The 22,631-nt window shown below is 52.1% G+C and overlaps 1 protein-coding gene across 1 annotated transcript in view; it reads right to left on the reverse strand.

The window, feature by feature from the left end:
• Nucleotides 1-4,481: 4,481 nt before the first annotated feature.
• TAF4 (TATA-box binding protein associated factor 4) overlaps nucleotides 4,482-22,631 on the reverse strand; it is a 29,767-nt gene continuing 11,617 nt past the window's right edge. The window contains exons 10-15 of the mRNA XM_035025506.1: nucleotides 21,561-21,730; nucleotides 21,130-21,260; nucleotides 20,277-20,402; nucleotides 19,763-19,819; nucleotides 19,176-19,295; nucleotides 4,482-5,967 (exon numbers count right to left, since the gene is read on the reverse strand). Of these exons, the coding sequence (XP_034881397.1) occupies nucleotides 5,800-5,967; nucleotides 19,176-19,295; nucleotides 19,763-19,819; nucleotides 20,277-20,402; nucleotides 21,130-21,260; nucleotides 21,561-21,730 (772 nt within the window). The 3' untranslated portion in view covers nucleotides 4,482-5,799. The remainder of the gene's footprint in view (nucleotides 5,968-19,175; nucleotides 19,296-19,762; nucleotides 19,820-20,276; nucleotides 20,403-21,129; nucleotides 21,261-21,560; nucleotides 21,731-22,631) is intronic.

Raw genomic sequence — 22,631 nt, forward strand, 5'->3', positions numbered from 1 at the left:
CCACCCCGGCCACTTCTCCCAGCCTGAGCCCTGTCTGGCCTCCTCCAGGGACTGTGCCTTGGCCACACCCGCCAGCCCCTGGGAAGGCACCCTGCGTGTGAGAGGTGCTCGTTGACACTTGCTGAATACATACATTTTAGGAAAAAAGATCAGGGCATGCCCATTCTCCTCAAAAATATAGAAATTCTGGCAGCTAGGACAAAGCCTTAGCAAGCAGCCTGAACGAGCAATTAGATTCTTGGAAAACAGGTGTGATTTGTCTCTTAAGGAGAAGGGTAAGTTCCTTGGGCTGGTCTTCCCTGGGCACACGTGGCCCCGGTGTGACCCAGAACGGCCCAGAGGAGGGGATGGGCTGGCAGCCCGTCGCTGGACTGTGGTCTAACTGCATGGCCTCCTCCGTGAGAGCACAACACGGAGGATCCAGAGGCTCCAGATGGGTCCCCACAGCTGCTCGGACAGAGCGTGAGACCAGAACAGATACTTTGCAGCCTCGGCTGTTCACACTGGGCAGGGTCGGGCTTGGGGCAAGCCGGGCCCCGATGCGGGGATGGAGGAAGACTAAGTAGAACGTTATTTTTTTTTTAAGTCAAAACTTATATTGGGAGACCACAGTCTGATAGAAGGAAAAACTAGTTAACACTCAACTAGTTAACCAGTGACCACAGATAATCACAAGAAGATCACGAGTTGCCACCTATCCTGAGACACCCACACACCTCCTCTCATGTGGCACCGGATCACGTGGGGCCGGGTGACCTGCGTAGGTGGAGCTGAGGTCCCACCCAGGGGGGCCCGAAGCCAGAGTCTTTCCCCAGGTTTTATTGAGATACGTTTTTGTTTTTGTTTTGAGATTTTATTTCGACAGAGAGATCACAAGTAGGCAGACAGGCAGGCAGAAAGAGAGGGAGAAGCAGGCTCCCCGCTGAGCACGGAACCCGATATGGGGCTTGATCCCGGGACTCTGGGATCATGACCTGAGCTGAAGGCAGACATTTAACCGACTGAGCCACCCAGGCGCCCCTTGCAGTACATTTTATATATGCTAAAATGCACAGACCTTACCTGTCGGCCTGTTTACACTCATGCACACCCATGTGAGCACCACCCAGATGGAGACAGAACATTCCCATCAGCCCAAAGGGGTCCTGGTGCCCCTCCTACATATGGAACCAGGGGGCATGGGGTCTTCTGCGTCTGGCTTCTCTCTTCAGCATTCTTTAGAGATTCATCGACATTACTGAGTGGTCAGCAGCTTATTCCTTTTTATTCCCGGGTCGTATTCCATTGACAAATACACTACGGTGTGTATCCGCCACTCCCACTTCGGCCCATCCGGGACAACCGGCACCGCGAACACTCCCGTCCGGTCTCTGGTGGACAAAGGCAATCGTTTCTCTCGAGGAGATACGCAAGCGGGAACTGCGAGGTCACAGGGCAGATACACGCTTTGCTTTCTCAAAAGTGCAACAGTTGCCCAGAGTGGCGGGACTGGCCTGCTGGCGGCGTGTGGGGGCCCTCTGATACCTCTCCGTCTGGGCCCCTATGGCAGGCGTGTGGCGGGCTCACACCACGGCTTCAATTTCCATTTCTCTGATGACCAGTCCTGATGGGCAACCTTCTCATTTGCTTACTGGCCACTTATAGGTCTTTTATACATTTTTATCGAGGTAATTCTTGCTATATTTCCCATGCGGGTTCTGTCGGGTTTATGCACCTCACACGCACCCTCCCGGTCCGTGGCCTCCCTTCCACCCTCCCTGGGCATCTTTGGTCGAGCGCAAATTTCAAGTGCACTTCGCCATTTTTTTCTTTATGGCTTGTGCCTGCCCACACCAAGGTCGTGAACATCTTCTCTGACGTTTTCTTCTAGAAGCTTTGGACTCTCAGCTCCCACTTTCAGGCCTATGATCCATCTCCAATTAATCTGTGTGTGTGTGAACACAGGGGCAACTCTCACTGTCGGCCCACAGGCCACCCAGCTGCACCAGCAGCTGTCCTGGCTTCACCACTTTGCTGTCTTTGTCTAAAGTCTAGTGGCCGTAACATCCGGATCCGCCTCTGGACTCTGGCATTCACTGGTCACGTCTGCCCTCATGCCAATGCCACACCGACTCGATGACCGCAGCCTTACAGGAAGTCTTAAAATCTGGGAGTGTGAATGCTCCATGTCTGCTCTAGACCGTCGGAGCTGTCCGAAGAGTCTCTGGAATCAGTCAGTGTCAGCGGAAGCCCTGCTGGGATGTGAGTGGGGCGGCATGGGATCAATCAGGACAGCAATCCGAGTCCACTCCGCAAACACGGCGCATGCTCCACGCAGACTTTCTCTCGTTTCTCTAATTTCAGTGGGAGGGTCTTCTATGTCGCTCCCGGATGTATTCCTAGGTATCCCAGCATTCGGTCCTATCATTCATGACCCGTTTTCACTTTCTGGCTGCTGGTTGCCGGAATACAGAATCACATTTCATTCTGGCTACCAACCCTGTTCCCTACAATTTCATGAAATTCAGATCTCTGCTTCAGTAACATATGTGTGGATTCTTCCGGACTTTCCGGGCACAATGGCGTCATCTGTGATTTCTTTCTTCGCCTTCTTCCTTTCCAAACTTCATGAAAACTTCATGCCGTATTTCTTGTTCTTGCCTTCTTGCTCGACTGGAAGCACAGTGCTCTGGGGAACGGAGTGGAGAGAGCAGACGGCCCCGACCACACCATCCTGCCCTCGACCTCCAAGCCCACCCAAGTTCCCAAACCTGACGTCACACAACTAATAACGTGTTGTGGGGTGACACTGAGCAGCAGTTAACAGTCTCACGAGGGGAAAACAACAGACAAACATGTGTCTCGGGTCTGCTGGCAAAGCTTCTGCCGCACGGGGTCTCCTGCTGGTGTCAGGGGCTTTGCCTTGGCTGCGACTGTCCTTGGCGGAGCGATGGGACCCAGGAGGACATGCAGAGAAACTGACATTAAATCAGCCACACCTACAGAAATCCAAGTACAACTGTCCTCTACCAACTACCAAGAACTCCGCAAAAACAAAGTAGTCGTGGTCAGAAAGTACAAGTGTGACCTAATCACTAAATTATCCCGGGCCTTTCAGGTGGACGGGAGACTCGAAACGGTGCATCGAGTGCTTCCTTCCAGAGGCTCCGTCCCCCGCCATCACAGGAGTTACGGGTGAGTGTGATTCCCACCCCCCCAAAAAAAGATCTGTGCAGTGCTAGCCCCCAGCACCTCAGAACGCAACCTTACTTGGAGACAGGGTCTTTACGGAAGTCAAGTTAAAATGAGGTCATTGCTGGCACCCTACTCCGGTGTGACCAGTGTCCTGGAGCTCACAAGGGGAAATTCAGACACAAAGACAGACATGCAGAGAGAAAACGCCACGAAAACGTGGAGGGACATCCAAGATGCCAGCCACCACCAGCTGGCGGAAGAGGCCCGGAACAGACCCCCTCATGGTCTCGGAGGGCACGGACCCTGCCAAGCCCCGACTGCAGACTTCTGGCCTCCGGAATGGGGACACAGGCCTCTACTGCTGAAGCCCCCCAGTCTGTGGTGTATCAGGGAGCCCCTGGAGATACTGGCAGGCTCCCTAATGAGAGCGGTATTTTCCAGTGTAACTTGTAAGGAAGGCCACACGTTGCTGGTTATCGTCCAGCTAGTTAAAATCAATGTGAAGGGCGCCTGGGTGGCTCAGTTGGTTAAGCGACTGCCTTCGGCTCAGGTCATGATCCTGGAGTCCCGGGATCGAGTCCCGCATCGGGCTACCTGCTCGGCAGGGAGTCTGCTTCTCCCTCTGACCCTCCCCCCTCTCATGTGCTTGCTCTCTCTCATTCTCTCTCTCTCAAATAAATAAATAAAATCTTTAAAAAAAATAATAAAAAATAAATAAAATCTTTAAAAAAAAAATAAAAAAAAAATAAATAAATAAAATCAATGTGAAAACCGGACAGCAACCCCAAGCACGCCAACGACTGGCTACCTGCAGCGCTCGAGAGGCAGGGTGCTGGCCAGCCTGCAACAGGAGGTGGCAGGGAGGAGGTGGGGCCTCCTGGAGACCCCGTCTGTCTCCGTCACTGTGGGTCCACCCCGGGGCTGGGGCCATTACGTCGCCCTGCCAGGCTCACCAGGGCACATGCCTGTGCGCGGACCCCCCGGGGCCTTACCTTGCCTCTCCCCAGGGTGCCCCAGCTGCGTGGGCAGGTGCCCCAGCAACGGAACGCAGGCGGGGTGGCCCAGGTGGCCTGAGCGTGCAGGGATTACTCCCTCAGCTTCGGGCCCTCAGACGCCACTCACACCGGGCCTTACCCTGCAGCACGGAGGTCCTGTCCTTGGAGGCAAGGTTATTTCTACTAGAGTCGCTGGGGTTTAGATACTGATTCTAACAAGTAGCTCATAAATGAACACCTCAGGGGAACCAGGGCTGAGTCTCTGGTAGCAGAATCTAAACCTGGAAAACCGGGAAAAATAGGCAAAACAGATACAGATAAATTTGTTTTTAATAAAGGAGTTAATTTTCTTTCAATCCTATATAAAACAATAGCAATTAAAAACTTCATTTTTGAAAGTAAAATATTTACATATGAACAAGTAACTGTGCAAAATTTACATGAAAAAATGGAAAGACAGGGATTTCCTAAAAGACAAAATAAAAGGTGTAACAGTTTTCAGGTATTGATAAAAATACTGATCAGCATTCGGTTCACACTCGCGCGAAGTAAAGTCTGACGTGAGGATTCACACGGAAAAAGCCAAAGTATTTACAGTCATAAAAGTACTATCAATAGACAATTTAATACAATAACCTCTGAAAATATAAAGAACCAATTAGTATATTTGTAATAAAAAAATAGGTACAAAGAAGGGGCTTTGCTCTGGACATCTGTAAAGTTGGCCCACAGCTTGCTTACAGTCTCTTAGCAAAATAATTATAGTTTACATAGCCATTTTCATGTTATGTGCCAAAAATTATGTACAATTACTGACAAAATACACCAACCATTTTTCAACACTTGATTCACACTGAGAAACAGTCTTTTGATGATTCTTCTCAACTTTGATTTTTATTTCATCTAAGTTTCCACTTTTAGCTAAAAAACACAGTGCAAGTAAAATATATTTATGCTGAAAAGGTTTTCATTTCTTTTAACTTTACAGCTTTACAAACTCTAGCAAATAAAACGCGTCCTGTACAGATGCCAAGCACACGTTCGGAAGGAGCCGCCGCGCAGCCTCTCCTGAGCAGAAAGGTGACCACACTCCGGGCGAGCGCGCGGTGAGCTCCGTGCTCCTTGGGGACTCTGGCGAGGGAGGGGACGGGGACATAAATAGTCTAAAAAATCAGTTTGCTTTGCCAACTGACTAATACAAAAATAAAATAAATGAAATGAGGTCATCGCTGTAGACACACACCTACGCAGTAAGTTGGGTTGAATAAACCAAAATGCACAAATAATGTAGAAACCGCTACGAGGTGACAGAGGGCAGCTAATTATTTGCTAAACGATTCCATCAGTTTTTATATATGGCTTGTTTGGCAAGAAGGCCACTCAATCAAAGATGAGTTAAGAGTTAATTGTCCGTTCAGAGTGCCCACGGGCCTCTGTGTTCTCTGTTACAGAAACGTGTTTTCTTCCATACTGAAGAGTTGACTTAGAAACAGGAATAAAAAACTGTTCCATTGTAAAGAGGTGGCTGTTTTTTAAACAATATCCCATTTGCTTGTTACAAAAGGCGTAATCTGCAAATATATAAAAACGTCCCAGGCGTCTCCCTCCGCGCTGCCGCGCCCGCCCTGTGCTACTTAAGGAATGCTTTGTAGAGCAGCAGTGAATGGCTTGTCTCACGCTCATTCTCTAAACAAAATATGAGGTCCCTGAGGTTGACCCGCGTGATCCTTTGTCGCGTGAACTGTCTGGGGGTTCCAACACCGGAGCTGCCTGGGACCGCCGAGCCTGGGCCCGACCCCTGGTGACGAGAAAGGAGAAGACAGCCGAGTTAGTGGTGCGCACAGGTGGGCAGGACCCACAGCGCTGGAAGGACGGGGCAGAGCCAGGTGCTGGCCCCTGGACTGCATGCCTGGGGCCACTCACACTTCCCTACGGGGGTCTTAAGGAACCCTGATGCTGGAGGAAGCCAGGCTGGGGACAGGCTCCTTCCTGCGGGCCTGCTCCTTGAGCCGAAGTGCTTTACGAGTCCCTAATGGGGAGAGGGTGTGAGCAGAGGGGCACGTGTCCAGGAGGTCAGGCGGGACTCTTGTCACACCTGGGCCCAACTGTGTCATCCCCACTTTGCTGACAAAGGCACATTCCCAATGCCACAAAGTCTAAACTCCTGGACTGGGCAGGCTGGTGGTCAGCCGGTTAGCTTGTTGGGGCACAGTACTCTGTGGCGACCATGGTCATCCGAGGCCAAGAGGGGACCGCCCTGTTCCCCGAGCTGACAGCAGCGCTTCAGCGCAGGGCCTGCACCGCTGGAGGAAAGGCCGAGTTTCTGCGAGTCTCTGACGCCTGCTCACGGACACGGAGTCACCGGGGCCGTTTTCCTGGAGGCATCATGGCCACCCAGCCTCCACGTCCTGTGGTTCCAGCACTGCGTCTCCATCCGATGCTCCAGGGCCTCAAACCACACAACTCCCAATTAGACGGCGCTCGCTTTTCCATTCGGAATGGAAACTAAGTCTGTATTCTGATGGTTAAAGTCACTCAGGTATGTTTCAGGTGCAAACGTGACAAGGATATTTTTACAGCTTGTTCTCAAGTTTAAGGAGGTGGGAGGAAAGAATTCCCCGACAGCGGAAGAGCCCTGCCCAGACCAGGCCACAGTTCTGGGAGCCGGCCAGCAGGTGGCAGGCGAGGACCACAGCACCCAGCACACCGCGCTCTGGGCACCTGGTCCATCGCCACCTGAGTCCCCTTCCACCAGGCTGGGGCACGGCTGTTCGTGTCCTTGTGCGCGCGCACCTTCAACCTCAATTACACTACTTCACACCCCCTTCAGACACCCTTACCCGCCAAGATCCCTCCTCCAGGCTAGTCCCTGTGGTGGCTACTTTTCCTCGTTTCAAAGAACGATTCAGGTTTTCTTGGCGTTTCCCTGAGTCTAGGCAACAGCCCTAAAGCGTTTCGTGCAAGACACAAAGAGCGCCCCTGCAAAGGCGTGTGATGAAAACAAAGTCTGCAGGAACAGGAGGTACGCAAGCATGGCAGCCATCCGGGCCCGCTACTCTGGACCCCGCACACCACAGGGAGAGCCCAGCAGGCCCAAGCAGAGGCCAGTTTCTGGAAAGAAAGCTGCCCGCCGACAGCAGCCTTCCCTCCTCCCCTCCCCTGCAGACACCACTCATGACCTCAAGGTTCACGGGGACAGGTGCGGCCACGTGGAGAGCAAAGGCCCTTCCTTACACGACGGACTGAAATACCTCTGCAACACTCGTGGCCAATTCTGGACCACATGTGATGTTCCTACTTTCCAAATAGCTCAACAGCCAAAACGGGTGGGACAAGGGTGAGGTACCCGCTTCAGGTGCAAATTAACAGGTGCTAAAAGTCAGAAACCAAGATAAATAATGCTTTATTGCAATATATTTTAGAAATCAAAACTGGTGTCAAAGCATTCTGATGGGCATGTGTCAGCACGGCCCAGGACGGCTGGCTGCGCGCTTCCCTCAGGTCCAGGCAGCGCGCACGCTCTAAAGGTCAGTGAGAAACTGTAACTTCTCGTGGTTCTATGAACTTTTACAAATAGCCTATGTTCAAAGATATCCTACTTGATAGTCAAAGTACTTCTAATTACATGGGATAAGCACTGTTTCTTCCATTTCACACCAAAATGGAAGGACACGTCTTCACCGTCTTCCCTTCCCTCCAGGGTCGTGGGGCCAGCCGGGCAGGGCGGGCAGAGCCTGAGGGAGGGGCCCTGAGCCGCCTGCCTCCCCTGCGGACGGAGAGTAACAGAACACTCTGCCAGGCAAGGGCCAATGTCGGGCCTGGGAGGCAGTGGTGCGCAGGACCAACTTCACCAACATTCACACCCCATCAAGGGCTGTTTAGTTTGCTTTGTTTTTGCAGGCCCTGGGGCTAGAAACAAAAAAAAAAAAACAACCTTGGCGGTAGCACGTAGACTCCAGTGCTTCCTCCTTGGCAAGTGAAGTGGAGCCTCCCTGTCACAGGACCATTGGAAAGACTGACAAAAGGAAGCTAACCTTTCCATGGTCAAAATGCCACAATCAATCTGACAGCCAACAAACACCTGATGCAAAACCAAATGGAAAGAAAAAACACCTTCCGTCCACATCCCACCTGGCTTGTGGGGTCAGCCTCACTCTTGGGAGCCCAGAGCTGTGCAGAGGCGGCGCATGACCCACTGGGGGAGGGGCCCCTGGCACGGCTCTGAGCTTCCCACGACTCTGAGAACAGGCGCCCCCAGCCCCGGGCCCCTCGGGAACTGCCTCAGCGAAATTTCCACCTCAGGGGCTGGGGAGCCCGATTCCTGGCGGCCCGGAAGCACAGCAAGGTGGCTCCCAGGCGAGGTGACTCTCAAGGCTGCTCCCACGCCCCCGGCTTCAGCTGGACAAACGGCTCCTCTGCTCGCCCTCGCGATGGCGCGGTTCCCAAACTCGGTTACACCCATCTCTGCGCCCTCACCGTCCAGAACACAGACACACCTGCGCAGACGCAGCCGCGGTAAAGATACTCAGGTACTCACACCCTAGGAGGATGCACACCACTCACGGGAGGGGGAGACAGCGTGCTGCCATCGAGTCACCCCAGCAGCTCCCCTCTCTCTCCCCAAAAAACTCAGAACAAGAAGGGAAACACCAATCTATACAGATATCACTCCATCAGCATAATGTGAAGACGGGGAGCACCCTGCTCCAAAAGGACCCCAAATGAGCAGAACTGGCCCATCCTCAGCAGGGCCCCACTGCACCCACAGAGCAAAGACAGATGAGGGAGACCGTGAGGGGCCATGGTCCAGCAAAAGCCAGCCCAGAATGGCTGCTGGTCCACCCCAGTCTGAGCGCCCAGAGCACAGACACAGGGACAGGCGTGGGCAGAGTCCTCGGAAAACAGAGCCTCTGACAAGGGCCATCTGAAAACCAGGTGCTGAAAGGGAAGGAAGTAAAGGGACACTTAGGGTCCCACAAGACAGGAACCCCACCATCAAAGGACACATGACCCCCCCCTACAACCAACACAAACCAAAAACCAGCTACGCTACGCAACATTCCAGCACTGGCAGAAGAGGGCGCCATCAGACCGCGAGTCTTGCGAGACCCCCAACTACCACAAAAATGAACAGGAGGAAGATTAGCAAATCCATAAAGAACCACCGCAAAAAGTCAGAAAATGGAATTCCACACACATCAGAGACCAGTTCTGTCTGGAAAAACAAGAACACTGTAAGACAGACCTTTCAACAACAAAAAACGTACTTGAGCATTTGAGGACATGAAAATTGCTCTGAATCAAAACCGGAAATAGTAACAAAGAAGTAGATGAAAAAACAGAGGGGTGCCTGGGTAGTGCAGTCAGTTGAGCATCCAAATCTTGGTTTCGGCTCAGGTTGTGATCTCAGGGCTGCTCCACGCTCAGTGTGGAGTCTGCTTAGGATGCTCTCTCTCCCTCCCCCACTCATACGCACACTCTCTCTCTCTCTCTAAAATAAATATCTTAAAAACAGAAAAATATAAGAGTTGACTAAATGCAAGAAAAAAATGAAAAGGAAACAATATGTCAGAAATGAGTAAAGTTAACTACAAGGTGCCAAGGAGGGAAACCGTGAAGAAAGGCGGGCCAGCGAGGGGCACACACAACGACAGGCCCAGGGAAGGCGGGGGCGGCAGACCAGCAAAGGCTAGTACTGCGTTATCAGAGCCTCTGAAGAAGGAAAACACTACGGAGCACAAGAGACACTGAAACCAGAATCCAAGAGAACATTCTGGGAAAACAGAGACTAAAATCTGCATTCTATCAACTCTGATGTATCCTCACAAAACTATTACTTTTCAAAGAAACAGATGAGGCCTCCAGGTAAAAAGAGAAAATAAATTACAAAGGTAAGAAAACTGACCTGGCATCAGGCTTTTCAAAACCAACTTACAAAGTGAGGTGACCATGGATGAGCATACACAAAATTACTGAAAGAAAGTGTAAACCAAGGATTTTATATCCAGCCAAACTGTCCTCCCTATCAAAGCCACAAAAGAACCGTTTTCCACATATAAACGTCAGGGGACCCTGCACCAAGGCCTGCCCAGGGGCTCTGCCGCAGGGCAGGCGCCATCCAAGCAAGAGGTGGGTGGGGGAACCACGACAATGAGATGGGGATAAGCACTTACACAGAAATGTGTACCTTACACTAATGCGGAGGTGGGGGGGTAAGGTGGAAGGTCGTGTATTGTAACAAGGAAGCGGAGAGCCAGGGAATAGACAACAACACAGTGTGGACAGGCTCACTGGCGGCTGGGGGGCAGCGACTGGAGCTCAGAACCAACAGGAACCAAGAAGCTGAACAGTTAAGAAAAACCAAGGGACAGAAGATATTTAATAAGGTTTGCATGCAAAAATAACCACCCAAATATAATTATAAACCTTCCTCAATACAAACAAAAAATTTTAAAGAACAAAGAATATACACTTTAGAGGAGGATGATCACAGCAAACATAAAAAATATACATAATTATAAAAATATCATGAAAGAGAAAAGACCAAGCATGTTGGTCACCATCAATAAAGGTGAATGGGCTTCATTCATTCATCTATTAAAAGAAAAGCTTCGAACAGTTAGGTACCAGATAACAGTGCACACAGCCCCCCCAACGCCGCAAAGCAAAAACCGCAGGAGACACAGGAGATAAAAACAGAAACGCACTAATAAAAGAGACTTTAGGTCACCACACTTAGGACAAAACACATCAAATGGACAAAAATAAGCAAGGATTCCGAAAATCGGTCAGCATATCAAGCTCTCCACCCTATCATGAGAACGTGCCTATTCAAGCACATCCATGAAACGGATTACCCATATCCCCCGTCAGACTGGCAAAATCTAAAACGAGGACCACACACAGTGCAGGGGAGGCGAGGGGAGGACCCTGCTACCCGGCTGGGGGAACACAGCAGCAGGATCTTCCGGAGGGGAGCCTGGAGCCCGGCGCCTCCTAACAAGACTAGCCGTGCACTTCACTTCACCCGCTACGGGACGCCCTCAGCAGTGCAAAGCTGCTCGGGCACACGGTTACCGGACACCGCACGGCTTGTGCACAAGGGAGACAAAGGTCAACCAGCCGCAGTACGCTCAGTTCTGCTATAGAACAGAATGAGGAGGGTCTTTCTGAAAAGAAATCAATTCCGGAATATATTAGTGAGAACAGCACATGCAAAGGGTGCCTGCACATGGCCCTTCAAGGAAGGTAAGAGGGGGATGTAAGAAAATGCACGCGGGTGCGCTGAGTGGTGACGGACTGCAGACGGGGGACGGGAACGGGGGGTGGGGGGGTGAGGACAGCACTCTGTGTCTGCAGGGCTTCCACAGCTCTGATCCCTAGAACCCCGGCAATGCTCCACCCCCTAAATCAAACAATTCAAATCAACCAAGATGTGGGGGAATCCAACACGAAATACAAACAGCAACAAAAGAACCTGAAATGACTAAACTGTACTACAAATTAACAATTAGAACCACAGCAAGAAAACCCATCTAAGTAACTTTGAAATGCAGAATTTTGACTGGATGTTGTAGGTATAAAAAGAACGGTACAGAAATATTCTAAATAATTAGTATGGCTCTTTCTCACAGGGCTTAGCAACTCTGAAACTTCTTTACCTGTAAATTAGGATTGAACAAATAAGTACCTGAGGACCACGAAAACCAGGTTTCTCACATAAGCAGCAAGGCACGGCCCAGAGGAGGCCTGTGGCGGCAGAAGAGAACCTGGGGTCCACATACAAGCCGCTGTTTTCAGTGCAGAGACAGAGGAACAGAAACAGCAAGCACGAGCGAGCATGTGTGCATGTGGCCCTCGAGGGGGCCTGGGGACAGGACACCCAGGAGCACAGCCAACAGAAGGAACCAGCGCTGATTCCATAGTTACAGCAGGAAAACCATAAGCAAAGTCTGGAACATTCTGTAATGTGAGAAAGAAAGAAGTCTTCAAAAAATGAGGGTTCATGAGAGGACATAGGAGCTCGCCGCCGCCGAAGCTGGGGCCACGTGGGCAACCAAATGTGGACAGTGGTGACAGAGGATCCCCCACGGAAGAAGCAAGCACACACGCTCACACAGGTAAGTCACTGAGTGAGCAAGCAGGAGGGGGAAGAGGGCAGAGGGGACAGCTCCCTCTACAGCAGAAGGGCAGTTGCCACGCGTGGGGCAGGAAAAAGAAAACCCGCCCCAGGCAGACAGTATGGCCACCACTACAGAGACAGCGGGACAGGGACGGCAGGGGCCCACGGCACCTCCACCTGGCGGACGCCACTTGAGCCAAGAGGTCGAAGTTATCGGACAATGTGACGCACGGGAACCAGATCAGTTTGGAAACATTCTAGCCAAAATTATGGAGGCTGGATTTAATCATGAAGAAACACAGGATGAACCCAAATTAAGGGACTTTGTACCAAATAAGTGACCCGCACACTTCACAAGCATCGAGATCAGGAAAGACAGGGAAGAACTGAGGAACCACAGGTCCTGGGTGAGATCCCATGACAGGAAAAGGTCACCCGTGGGAAAATGGTGACAATCAAGCATGGAGAAAATATTTACAAAAGAAGTATCTGGTCATGGGCTATCACCCAAACTATGCAAAGAACTCACAAAACTCAACAAGAGTAAACAAACTGAATAAAAATGGGCCCAACACCCGAACGGGCCCCTCGCCACAGAAGACATGCAGACGAGCATCCGAACACATGCTCCTCGTCCCGTGTCATCAGCGAAATGCCCATGACAACGGCAGTAAGACGTCTGCATGCCCATCAGAAGGACCCAAACCCACAACGCCGATGACACTGAACACGGGCCAGGACGTGGGGCAGCAGGGTTCTCGTGCGTTGCCGGCGGGAAGGCAACATGGCGTAGCCTCTTCGGAAGGCAGTTTGGAAGGCAATGTTTGCAAAACTAAACACACTCTCATCCTACGATCCAGCAATCATGCGCCGTGGTGTTTATCTAGAAGAGTTGAAAGCTCACGTCCACGCAAAACCTGCACACGGGTGTTTAAAGCAGCTTTATTCACAGTTGATAAAACCTGGAAGCGACCAAGGCGTCCTTCAGCAGGCGATGGACAAATACACCGTGGTCCATCCAGACGGTGGGAGAGGATCCAGGGCGGACAAGACATGAGCTCTCAAGCCCTGAGAAGACAGGGAGGAAACCAGACGCGTGTCACTCGGTGAAGGAAGCCCATCTGAGAGGGCCACACGCCGTGGGAATCCAACCCTGTGACCTTCCGGAGAAGGCACCAGGACGGAGACGTAAAGAGACCAGTGGTCGTTGGGGTGGCGGGAGGTGGGGTGAGGGCAGTGGGGGTTTCAGGGCAGGGAGACTACTCTGTATGACACTCTAAAGCTGGACGCACGTCACGATGCGTCTGTCCACGCCCGCAGAGCGCACGGCACCCAGGGTGACCCGAGGGTGAGCCACGGACTTTGGGTGACGACGGCGGTCCGTGTAGGCTCATCCTTGTGCGACATACACCATTCCGGTGAGTGATGTGGACGACGGGGAGGCCATGCGTGTGTGGGGGCAGTGGGCACGGGGGAAACCTCTGTACTTTCACTCAGTTTTGCTGTGAACCTAAAATTGCTCTAAAACATAAAGTTCATTATAATTTTAAAAAATTAAAATCTGAGAAACAGAATCAGATAAGGTCTTGTTAACAGTCTATCACACCGATGACTCATATTGGTGGAGTGCAGTGAGGGGTACAGAGAAGCACTCTAATATTTCCCTAACTTTTCCATGGGTCTAAAATTAGTTCAAAATAAACAGTTTTTTAAAAAAGACATATCCCAAAGAAATACTCCTAAACTAAAAAAAAGGAACTAAGGAACTGAGCACCACCTCTGGTGAAGAAAGGCACAAGCATGCCCCTAAAGTCCAAAAACAGGCAGAAGCGACAACGTACGAAAGAACCCCCCCGGATGGTCTTTGGCGACCTGCTTCCCTCCACTGTGTTGTGCAGGGTGCCCGCGCTTTCGCCAGGTGCTGCCTCGCGCCCAGCTCCCCCTGTGGGCCTGGAAGCATTCGCCTTTCCTACTCTGTAGCACGCGCTCTGGACACATCTTAACACCCGAGTCAAAGTTAGTCAATAGGCTCTTCCTATCTGCCTCCCACCCCTCCTGGCACCAAGACCCCAGCAGCCAAAGCGGCTAGGGAGCTGGTCCCGTGGAGCAGAAGGCCAGACCCACTGGCAACAACGGGAACCTGAGCTCTCACGAAGGACTCATGAGCAAGGAGAGGGGGCGGCTGGGAAGCAGCCCCGCGTGCAGGCTACCATCAGGATATTGGCAGGAGCGCAGAGGGCTGTTTCGGATGCAGGAAGGGTGGTAACGCACGCGTGCACACCTGTGTTTGCACGAGCACCCCCGGGCCTGCAAAGGGGGAGCCCCGCAGCATCCAGCACACACAGAGCTCAGAGCCCGGCCTCCATACGCCATCCCCCCTCCCCGAAGGGAACCAGGTTCCTGGCGAAGTGCTGGAGGGGCGGGGAAGCCCCAGAGGCTCCGGGACGCCACTCAGGCCAGTCAGACCAGGATGCTTCAACAACGAGGGAGACACTTCAAAAGGATATAGAAACCAGCTTGAAGGAGCTTCCACTGCCCACATCTAGAAATAACGAGAGTATTGATTACAACCCACTGAACACAACAGGTGTCCACGGTCCCTGCCACTGTGGTGAGCCGACAAACGGATGGACGGATGGACGGAGGAGGGAGAGCTCTTCGTATGCAGAAGACAACTGGCAAATGCAGAAGGCACCACTGGCACCTCTGATGGTGGCCACGGAGCCTGGCGGGCGTCAGCAGTGGATGCTGAGGCTGGAGGAGGGGCCTGGAACGTCTCCTTACTCAATGCCCACAAACGCTGGCGGAACCACGGAGGAGACCCTGGGGAACGTGGCTGAGCCGAGTGAACCCGTGACCATGGTGCGGCCAGCAGGAAGGTCCCCACACGCAGGCCTCCCGATGTGATGGACTCAACAACAGAGTGCCCATCGAGACGGGAGGCGTCTCTGCCAGTCACCGGACCCAGCCGGAGGGTCACCTACACACGCAATCCCGTCCTCTTCAGCACTGTCCAGAACGGGGACATTCGGACAGAATCATGTGGCATGCCAGCCGGACGCCCCACACGTCCCTGCTGGGAGCCAAAGATGCTGCCGGGTCGCGGGCAAGGTGGGAGCAGGTGGGAGGACAGGAGGACTTCCCGCCCGGGAGGCTGTGCGGCATCGTGCCAGACAGCGCCTCACAGTGCCGGCCTTCGGGGGTGCAGGATATCCCATCACAGGAAGACTACATACGGTACATACATGCAGTACACACACTCACACACACGTACACGTGAGACACGTGATGAGGTGCGTGGGATGCAACGTTCAGAACCAAGAACCTAAACTCATGGAGCTCTGTGCTACTCCTCCAACTTTTCTGCAGGTTGAAACTATTTTCAATTAAATGAAGCTGTATTTTTTAAAGTAAATCACTACATTCTGGGAAGGCAGCAACAGGGGCAGCAGTTTCTTGATCTTCCCAAAGGCCCACGTAAGACTTATGCAACCAGACGGCAAAACCTAAAACGAGCAGACGGTATTTAGAGCAAAGTCAGCGGAGATAAGCCTCAGGCAACCACAAGCCTGAATGGTACCACAAAACTGTGCAGGACAAGCTAGAGAAACATAAACGGGCACCACCAGGCCTGGAAACCCCAGGAGCCAGCAGGTCTTCGGAAAGGCAGGCAGCGGCTGAGGGCCTCACGCAGACAAGACCGTGAGGTGGGATATCGAAGCCGAGCGGGACAGGGGCAGTGGAGACCGAGCGCAGTCTGGGAGCACGGAGGGGAGGGGAGCAGTGCCGTGGGCCTGAGAGACAAGCAGCCGCGCCTCCATCACCATATAAAGACCACGTCAGAGGGGCTCCGAGCAGTTCACAGACGACCTCAGACACCTCCTCCTAAAAGTTCAAGAAAACTAAATTCACATGAAAGGAGAACAGGAGAGCACTAAGGCCAAATCCCACACGAGTCAGTACTAGGAAAAAGAAGGTAAGGAGGATGAATGACATCTCAACAGACAACGGAAAACACCATGAATGCGTATTAAAAAAACAGACCGAAACTGTAATGTTCTACCATAAAACAACTTAAAAGATATTAAGAAAATGGTAGCAGTCATGAGAGAACAACATAAGCTGGAATCCGCAGAACTCAGGAGGTGCCAGAGTCAGGAAAAATTAGAAAGGAAACTGAGGAACGAAGGCCAAACCACAAGAGCAGAGCCTCGAGCCCGACAGAGGCCCTGAGGCAGGAGCAGCTTGGAGGGAAGCATGAATGCCGACAGCAAAGTCAACACAACGTCCCACAGCTGGGAGCCCCAAAGAGGAAGCCGAGTAAACCCAACAGGAGAGAAGGTGTTCCCGAATAAAAGCACACCTGAAACTGCTGTTAGAGGGACTCAACCCAGAATAACCAATTCCAAGTAAAATTAAAGACTCTTAAAAAAAAAAAAGAATCCTTTGGGCAAAAAGAACACATGATACACAAGAAAAATAAAATTAAACCATCATCAGGCTTGAAGAGCAACATTTTACGCCGGGAATAAATATCCAAGGTAACACGGTTACGGTTCTCAAGGTAAGAAAATGGAGCCAAGGATTCGAAGGCTATCAACACAGATCTTTAGGTACACAGGACACAAACTGTCATCCACGTCTAAGAACTTGGGGATGTTGTTCCCACAAACTATCCCAAAGACTGTGGCAGAGAATGAGACTCAGAAAACCAAAAGGACTGCACAGACACCACCAGTGCTAATCACAGTCACTCAAGGAACAAACGCCGAGGGAGGGTGAACGGGATAGAGGCAAAGATGGGACAGCTAGACCACGCACGACTTCAGCCGTGAGTGAAGATCGTGTGCAGGCTATGACAGGCCACGTCACAGCCCAGCCCACCCGAGCAGGAAGTCCTTGCTCCCACCCTGGCACCCAGCCCACCCAGCCGAGACGTCAAAAGGCCTTTCCCTGGGACGAAAGCTTTTTCCCGAGAATAAGAGCCACCCCGACAAAGCCTAAGACCAAACCTGGACAGGGAAGGCAGAGGGTGCAGGGGATTCCCACTAGGTCCCAGGGGCACCGACACCAAAATGAAAAACAAAGCATCCAAGTCCAGATACCACCTGCTGAAACAAAAACCAGCACTCTTGAGAAGAGGACAAAGCTGGTCTCTCATCCTGTCCTCCACAATACCCAGCGTCAAGCAACAATCACTAGACATGCAAAGAAACAGGAACACGAGACCCACCACTGGGGAGAAAAGCAGGGACCAGAGACTGACGCTGAGGCAGCCCAGACGCTGGCCTCGAAAATGCACTAAATCAGCTTTTATACACAGGCCAAAGGCATGATGGCCCAGGAGATGCGCTCTCAATACGTGAGCAGACAGGGAATCTTAGCAAAGAGTCAGAAACCCTGAGAGAGACTGACTAGACACCCCAGAGGCCCAAACACCAGCAAGTGAGAGCTTCACTGGGCGGGCTTCACTCTCTGTCAACGACACAACCCCGTGGGGTCTGAAGACTTAAACCAGGAGAGACTGTCCCTGTGAGGACACAGAGAAGAAAGATGAAAGAAAACTGAACAGTGTCAGAGACCCACGGGCAACATCATCAGGTCCAACATACGTGTAATTGGAAACCCCACTCGGAAAAAACAGACTGGAGCAGAAAAAAAATTTTGAAGAAATAAAGGCCGTAATGTCCCAAATTTGAGGAAAAACACTGACCTACACATCAAAGAACCCCCAGCAGGCTAAATGTCAACAGAACCCAGTCCAAACACAACCCAAACTTCTAGAAATTGAGAAGATAATCTCAAAGCAGCCAGAGAAGGGAGAAGCAGCAGGTGCGGGGCACAAGCGTAAACCTCGGTGGGGCCAGGAAGACAACAGAGCTGCCCCTTTCACGGGAGAACAAAGGTCAGATGGATGTTACAGCTGTTTCTCAGGTTTAAGAATAAGAGTTTTGCAATTTTGGGAAACATGCTCCCACCTTTTTTGTGACCTGGAACAAGACAGCCCAGCATTCAAGTGGGAGTGTCCTTGGAGGCGTGAAAGACGTCAGCAGTAAGACAGGCGTGCCCAGGGAACAGGCGAGAAAGCGCAGAGCATGAAGGGTGCCCGGTCCTTGGGCACACGTATCCTTAGTGTGTCCTTCCCGAAAATTAAATGACATCTACCTGGATACGCTCAGCTTATCCAACAATGTAGAAGAAAATAAATCTTAAATGAGAAAAACACTGTCAACCCAGAATTTTATATTCAGGGAAAATATTCGAAATTGAAGGAGAAACACTGGCCCTTTCGAGTAAACAGAAGCCGAGAGAACCCATCATCAGCGTACCACACAAGAAGCGCTGGGTGCTGCCCTTCAGGCCGAGGGAAACGCTGCTAGTGCAAGCCCGGACCAGCACCACACCACCAGAAGCCGTGGCCTCGTGTCAGCGGGAAAGGCCACGTGTGCTTTCTTCTCGTAATTTACTTAAAAAACTAGTGACGATCTAAGCAAAAGTAACAACACTCTGAGGCTGGGCTTGTAACCACATAAAGATATCACAACGAACAAAACAAGAAACTAACAGAACTGGACAAACAGAAATGGGCAAGGGCCCCTTTCCTTCCTCCAGGCCACCCTTCCGACAGAGTCTGCCCGCGCTCCCTCCGCCGGCGGTCCAACCTCACGGCACCCGACCCCGGCCAGCAAACCTCCTCGCGGACAGAACCGCCAGCTCAGGGCATCTCCACGACAAGCCGACGTGAGTGTCATGCAAATATTCCAAGGAAGCGCTGCACGTAAATGTAAGAAGGCCGGTCCTCGGCTGTGTCCGCCCACCTGGAGAGCTGAGCCAAGAGGTGCTCCCGGGCCCCACACGCCCTCGAGCACTGCTGCGCTGCGTACCTCTGTCCCCGAGCCCGGTCCTGGGGAGTCCACTTTCCTCTTTTTCCTGGGCCCGATGGCGGCGAGGGCGGTGAGGTTGGCATCACGCTGCCGCATCTGAGCCAGCTCTTGTTGCTGCATCTTCGTTTTGAAAGAGAAACGAGACTATCATTTCATGCACGTTACCTTTTACTACAAAAGTAACAGCAAAGGATCTTTGGAAATTGTCTAAATTAAAATTTCTTTACTGTTTTGACTATAATGGTTAAGCTTATCCTACAATCAGAAAAATCATAAACCAAAACAGATGCTCATCTTGAGCAGCTCAGAAAATACAACAAACTGTGTATGTGTAAAGGCTGAAGGCACGCAATGAGAATTACTGCCACCCTGAGGAGGGCAAAGTTTGCACCTCTGCAAACATCTCCTATCACTTCGTCACAGAAATGCCACCTTTCCTCCCCTTTCTTTGGCTGGACGATTAGGTTACGTAAGAACCTATTCGCTCTCTCACTGTCTCTCTCTCTGTCAAATAAATAAATAAAATCTTTAAAAAAAAAAAAAGAATCTATTTCCAAGCGTAAAGATTTTTGACTAAAAGACCTTACCTCTTTTGCCTTCTGTTTCAACCTTAATTGCTCTGGATCTTCTTGTCTGGATCGAGACTATTTTTTAAAGTAAAAACAAAAATAAATTATGACCTAAATGTCTATCATCTAACAAATGTGCTATCTTATTCACGATATAATATCCAGATCATACGACAGAACGCATACTACATTTTTAAATGCTTATTTACAGCCAGAAGATGAAAATTTAGCCTGCACGTCATGGTAAAAAAACAACCATTATTCTTAAGAAAATCAATCCCACTGGAGAAGAGCTCAGAGGCGGTCATCACCATGCCCACCGGGCACAGGAACCTGACAGACGGTGTGCCAGGACGGCCCGCGGGGCTCTGGACTCAGGTCCACATCCCACCCACGGCCCCCTCCTCAATCACACACATCACATTTTCTGCAGGGCCGGCCCCGCAACACCGCGCTGGCCTCCCAGAGCCCCGAGTGTGCGCAGGTGCCCAGGGCAGGGAGCGGCCCTGCCGAGTGAGGTGCAGGTACTTGCCTTGGCCGCTCGCATAAGGATTTCTCTCTCCTGCTCATCTTTCCTCTGTTTTTCAATTTGGTCGAGCTGCTCAAAAAATTTGAGCTGAGCCCGGACGTCACTTGCCTGCTCGTATCTGTCATCATCCTACAAAAAGGTAAAAAAACACGGTCATAAATTTGAGAACTGGGCTAGGCAGGCTGCACACCAGCCTGCCTCCCAGAGCAAGTCCTACAGAACCTCCACGCACCCGCCCCTCGTCCCCAGACGGCCTGCGTGTTAACACGCAGACAAGCGAGTGTCAGGAGAGCAGTGCTAGGGCTCAGGGGGGTTTCCACCTTACACACTTCGGTATCATTTGATTCTTTATTTTAAATGGCACTCCAACGGCACCGGCCTCACTCAGTTGGGCCCCTCTGACTAGTACTCGTGTGAGGGAGGGAAGAGGAAGGCGGACCCGGCCCTGCAGCCGGCCCCCTGGACCCTCCACAAAAAAGGGCAGTGTTCCGAGTCACAGGAGCAGGTGTGAGCCAGAGCCACTCGGTCTGCAGGGCTAGCTCGAGGCCACAGGGGCACAGGGTGGAACCGGCAGAGGCTCTGCGACCTCCAAGGCTGGGCAAGCCACCTCCGCCCCGGCCCCAACCCAGGCTAGACCCCTGCTGTGCATCCTCATGCAGGCCAGGCTTCCTTCCCCAGCCAGGGCATATAGCGCCCGAGAGCACCGTGGGCTAAGAGAGGCGGCATCTCCCCCAAAACGTAGCTCTAAGAAACATTCCTGTGCCGCCCCCCACGCCTGGTGCGGGAAGAGCCTTCCCAGCAGCGCTGACTTCGAGTCCACGGCAAGCGTGGCCTCTTCGGGAGAACAGTGTGTTACCTTGTAAGAGAAGTTCTTCTGCTGAGCCGTTTCTGATATTTTTTCTACAAGGTTCTGTAGCCTCTGCTGGGTGGCGTGGGATACATAACTCACTACGTCTGGATGCAACTCCGTGATGCCGTGTTTTTTACCTGGGGGTAGGCAACACTTTACAAACGTCGCTGTTCTCTCGTCCACCGCTCAGAGCAACGTGAGGGCAGCCCAGGCAGGCCCTCCGGGTGGGAGGGGGTGGTCTACATCACTGCCACTACCTGAGAACCCCTGGCATCAACCACGTCGGCCACGGGCAAAAGGGGGGACAAGGCACCAGGCATGTTCGCTGGGGCCTACGTGCCCCGCCAGGGAGCCACCAGCAGAGGGCGGCTCCACGGAGGACTACAGCCACGCGGGCACACCAGAGGTCGGGGGACGGCCGCAGCGCGCCCACATACCTATTTCTAAGATTCTTCTTTGTAAAGGCGCTGGTAAGAGGAAGGTTTCGTCCTTACAGGACCGCGTCAGGGTGCCCACTAATTCAGAGTTCGTGGCTAATATTCGTGCACTTTCTTCCAACAGGTTTACTCCCGCCATTGAGGCCACATCATTGATGTCATCGTCATCCCTTCAGAGAAGAAGACAATGCTGAGCGAGGGGCACGTCAGGAGGTGTACTCAGGGGGCATAACCTAGTGGGACCCTGTGGTAGAAAGCATGCGATGCCCCTCCAGGCGTGCGTCCCAGCAGCTCCCGCCTGCCCCGCGCTGTCACCGGAACAAGGAGGCCTAGCGATCTTCTCTGAAAGTGAAACTGTTCTTTTAAAGGAAGATCCGCCAGGGGTTAAAGTCGCACGACTTCTGGTGTGAGGATGTGTGCAGAGGGCTCCCCAGGCACGGCTAAGTTGAGGGAGCAAAACCCAGCAACACTGTCCTCACAGCTTCTAGGAGTTTGTTCCAAGTGAAATCTTTCTTTCTTTCTTTTAATTTATTTATTTGACAGAGACACAGCGAGAGAGGGAACACAAGCAGGGGGAGCGGGAGAGGGAGAAGCAGGCTTCCCGCTGAGCAGGGAGCCCGATGCGGGGCTTGATCCCAGGACTCTGGGATCGTGACCTGAGCCGAAGGCAGACGCTTAACGACTGAGCCACCCAGGTGCTCCCCAAGTGAAACCTTTCTTAAAAAATCAAAGAGCATTAATTTATTCATAAAACAATCGCAGTTATGGAAAAGCAGGAGTACGGGGTGAAGGACTCTCTTCTTCCCGAATCACCTGCAGGGAAGCTGCCAACCTGACTCCCCACACCCCACCCCGGAACACCCCACGTGTGCTCCCTGCGCCCAAGGGCGTCCCCTACGGAGCAGCCGGGCGACCTCTGCAAGCAGGCCGCCAGCCACGCTCACAGCCCCTCCGCGTGGCTCTTCAGCCTTTCCTTGGCTCTCGTGCCTGTGACACATGCAAGGCCACAGGCCAGGCGTCTTGTAGCACATCTGTGTCCCCATTTGACCGATGTCCCCTCCCGTGACAAAA

This window comes from Mirounga leonina, unplaced genomic scaffold (genome assembly GCF_011800145.1).
Source record: "Mirounga leonina isolate KUSES-001 unplaced genomic scaffold, KU_Mleo_1.0 Mir_195, whole genome shotgun sequence".
In the NCBI taxonomy this organism is placed as follows: Eukaryota; Metazoa; Chordata; class Mammalia; order Carnivora; family Phocidae; genus Mirounga; species Mirounga leonina.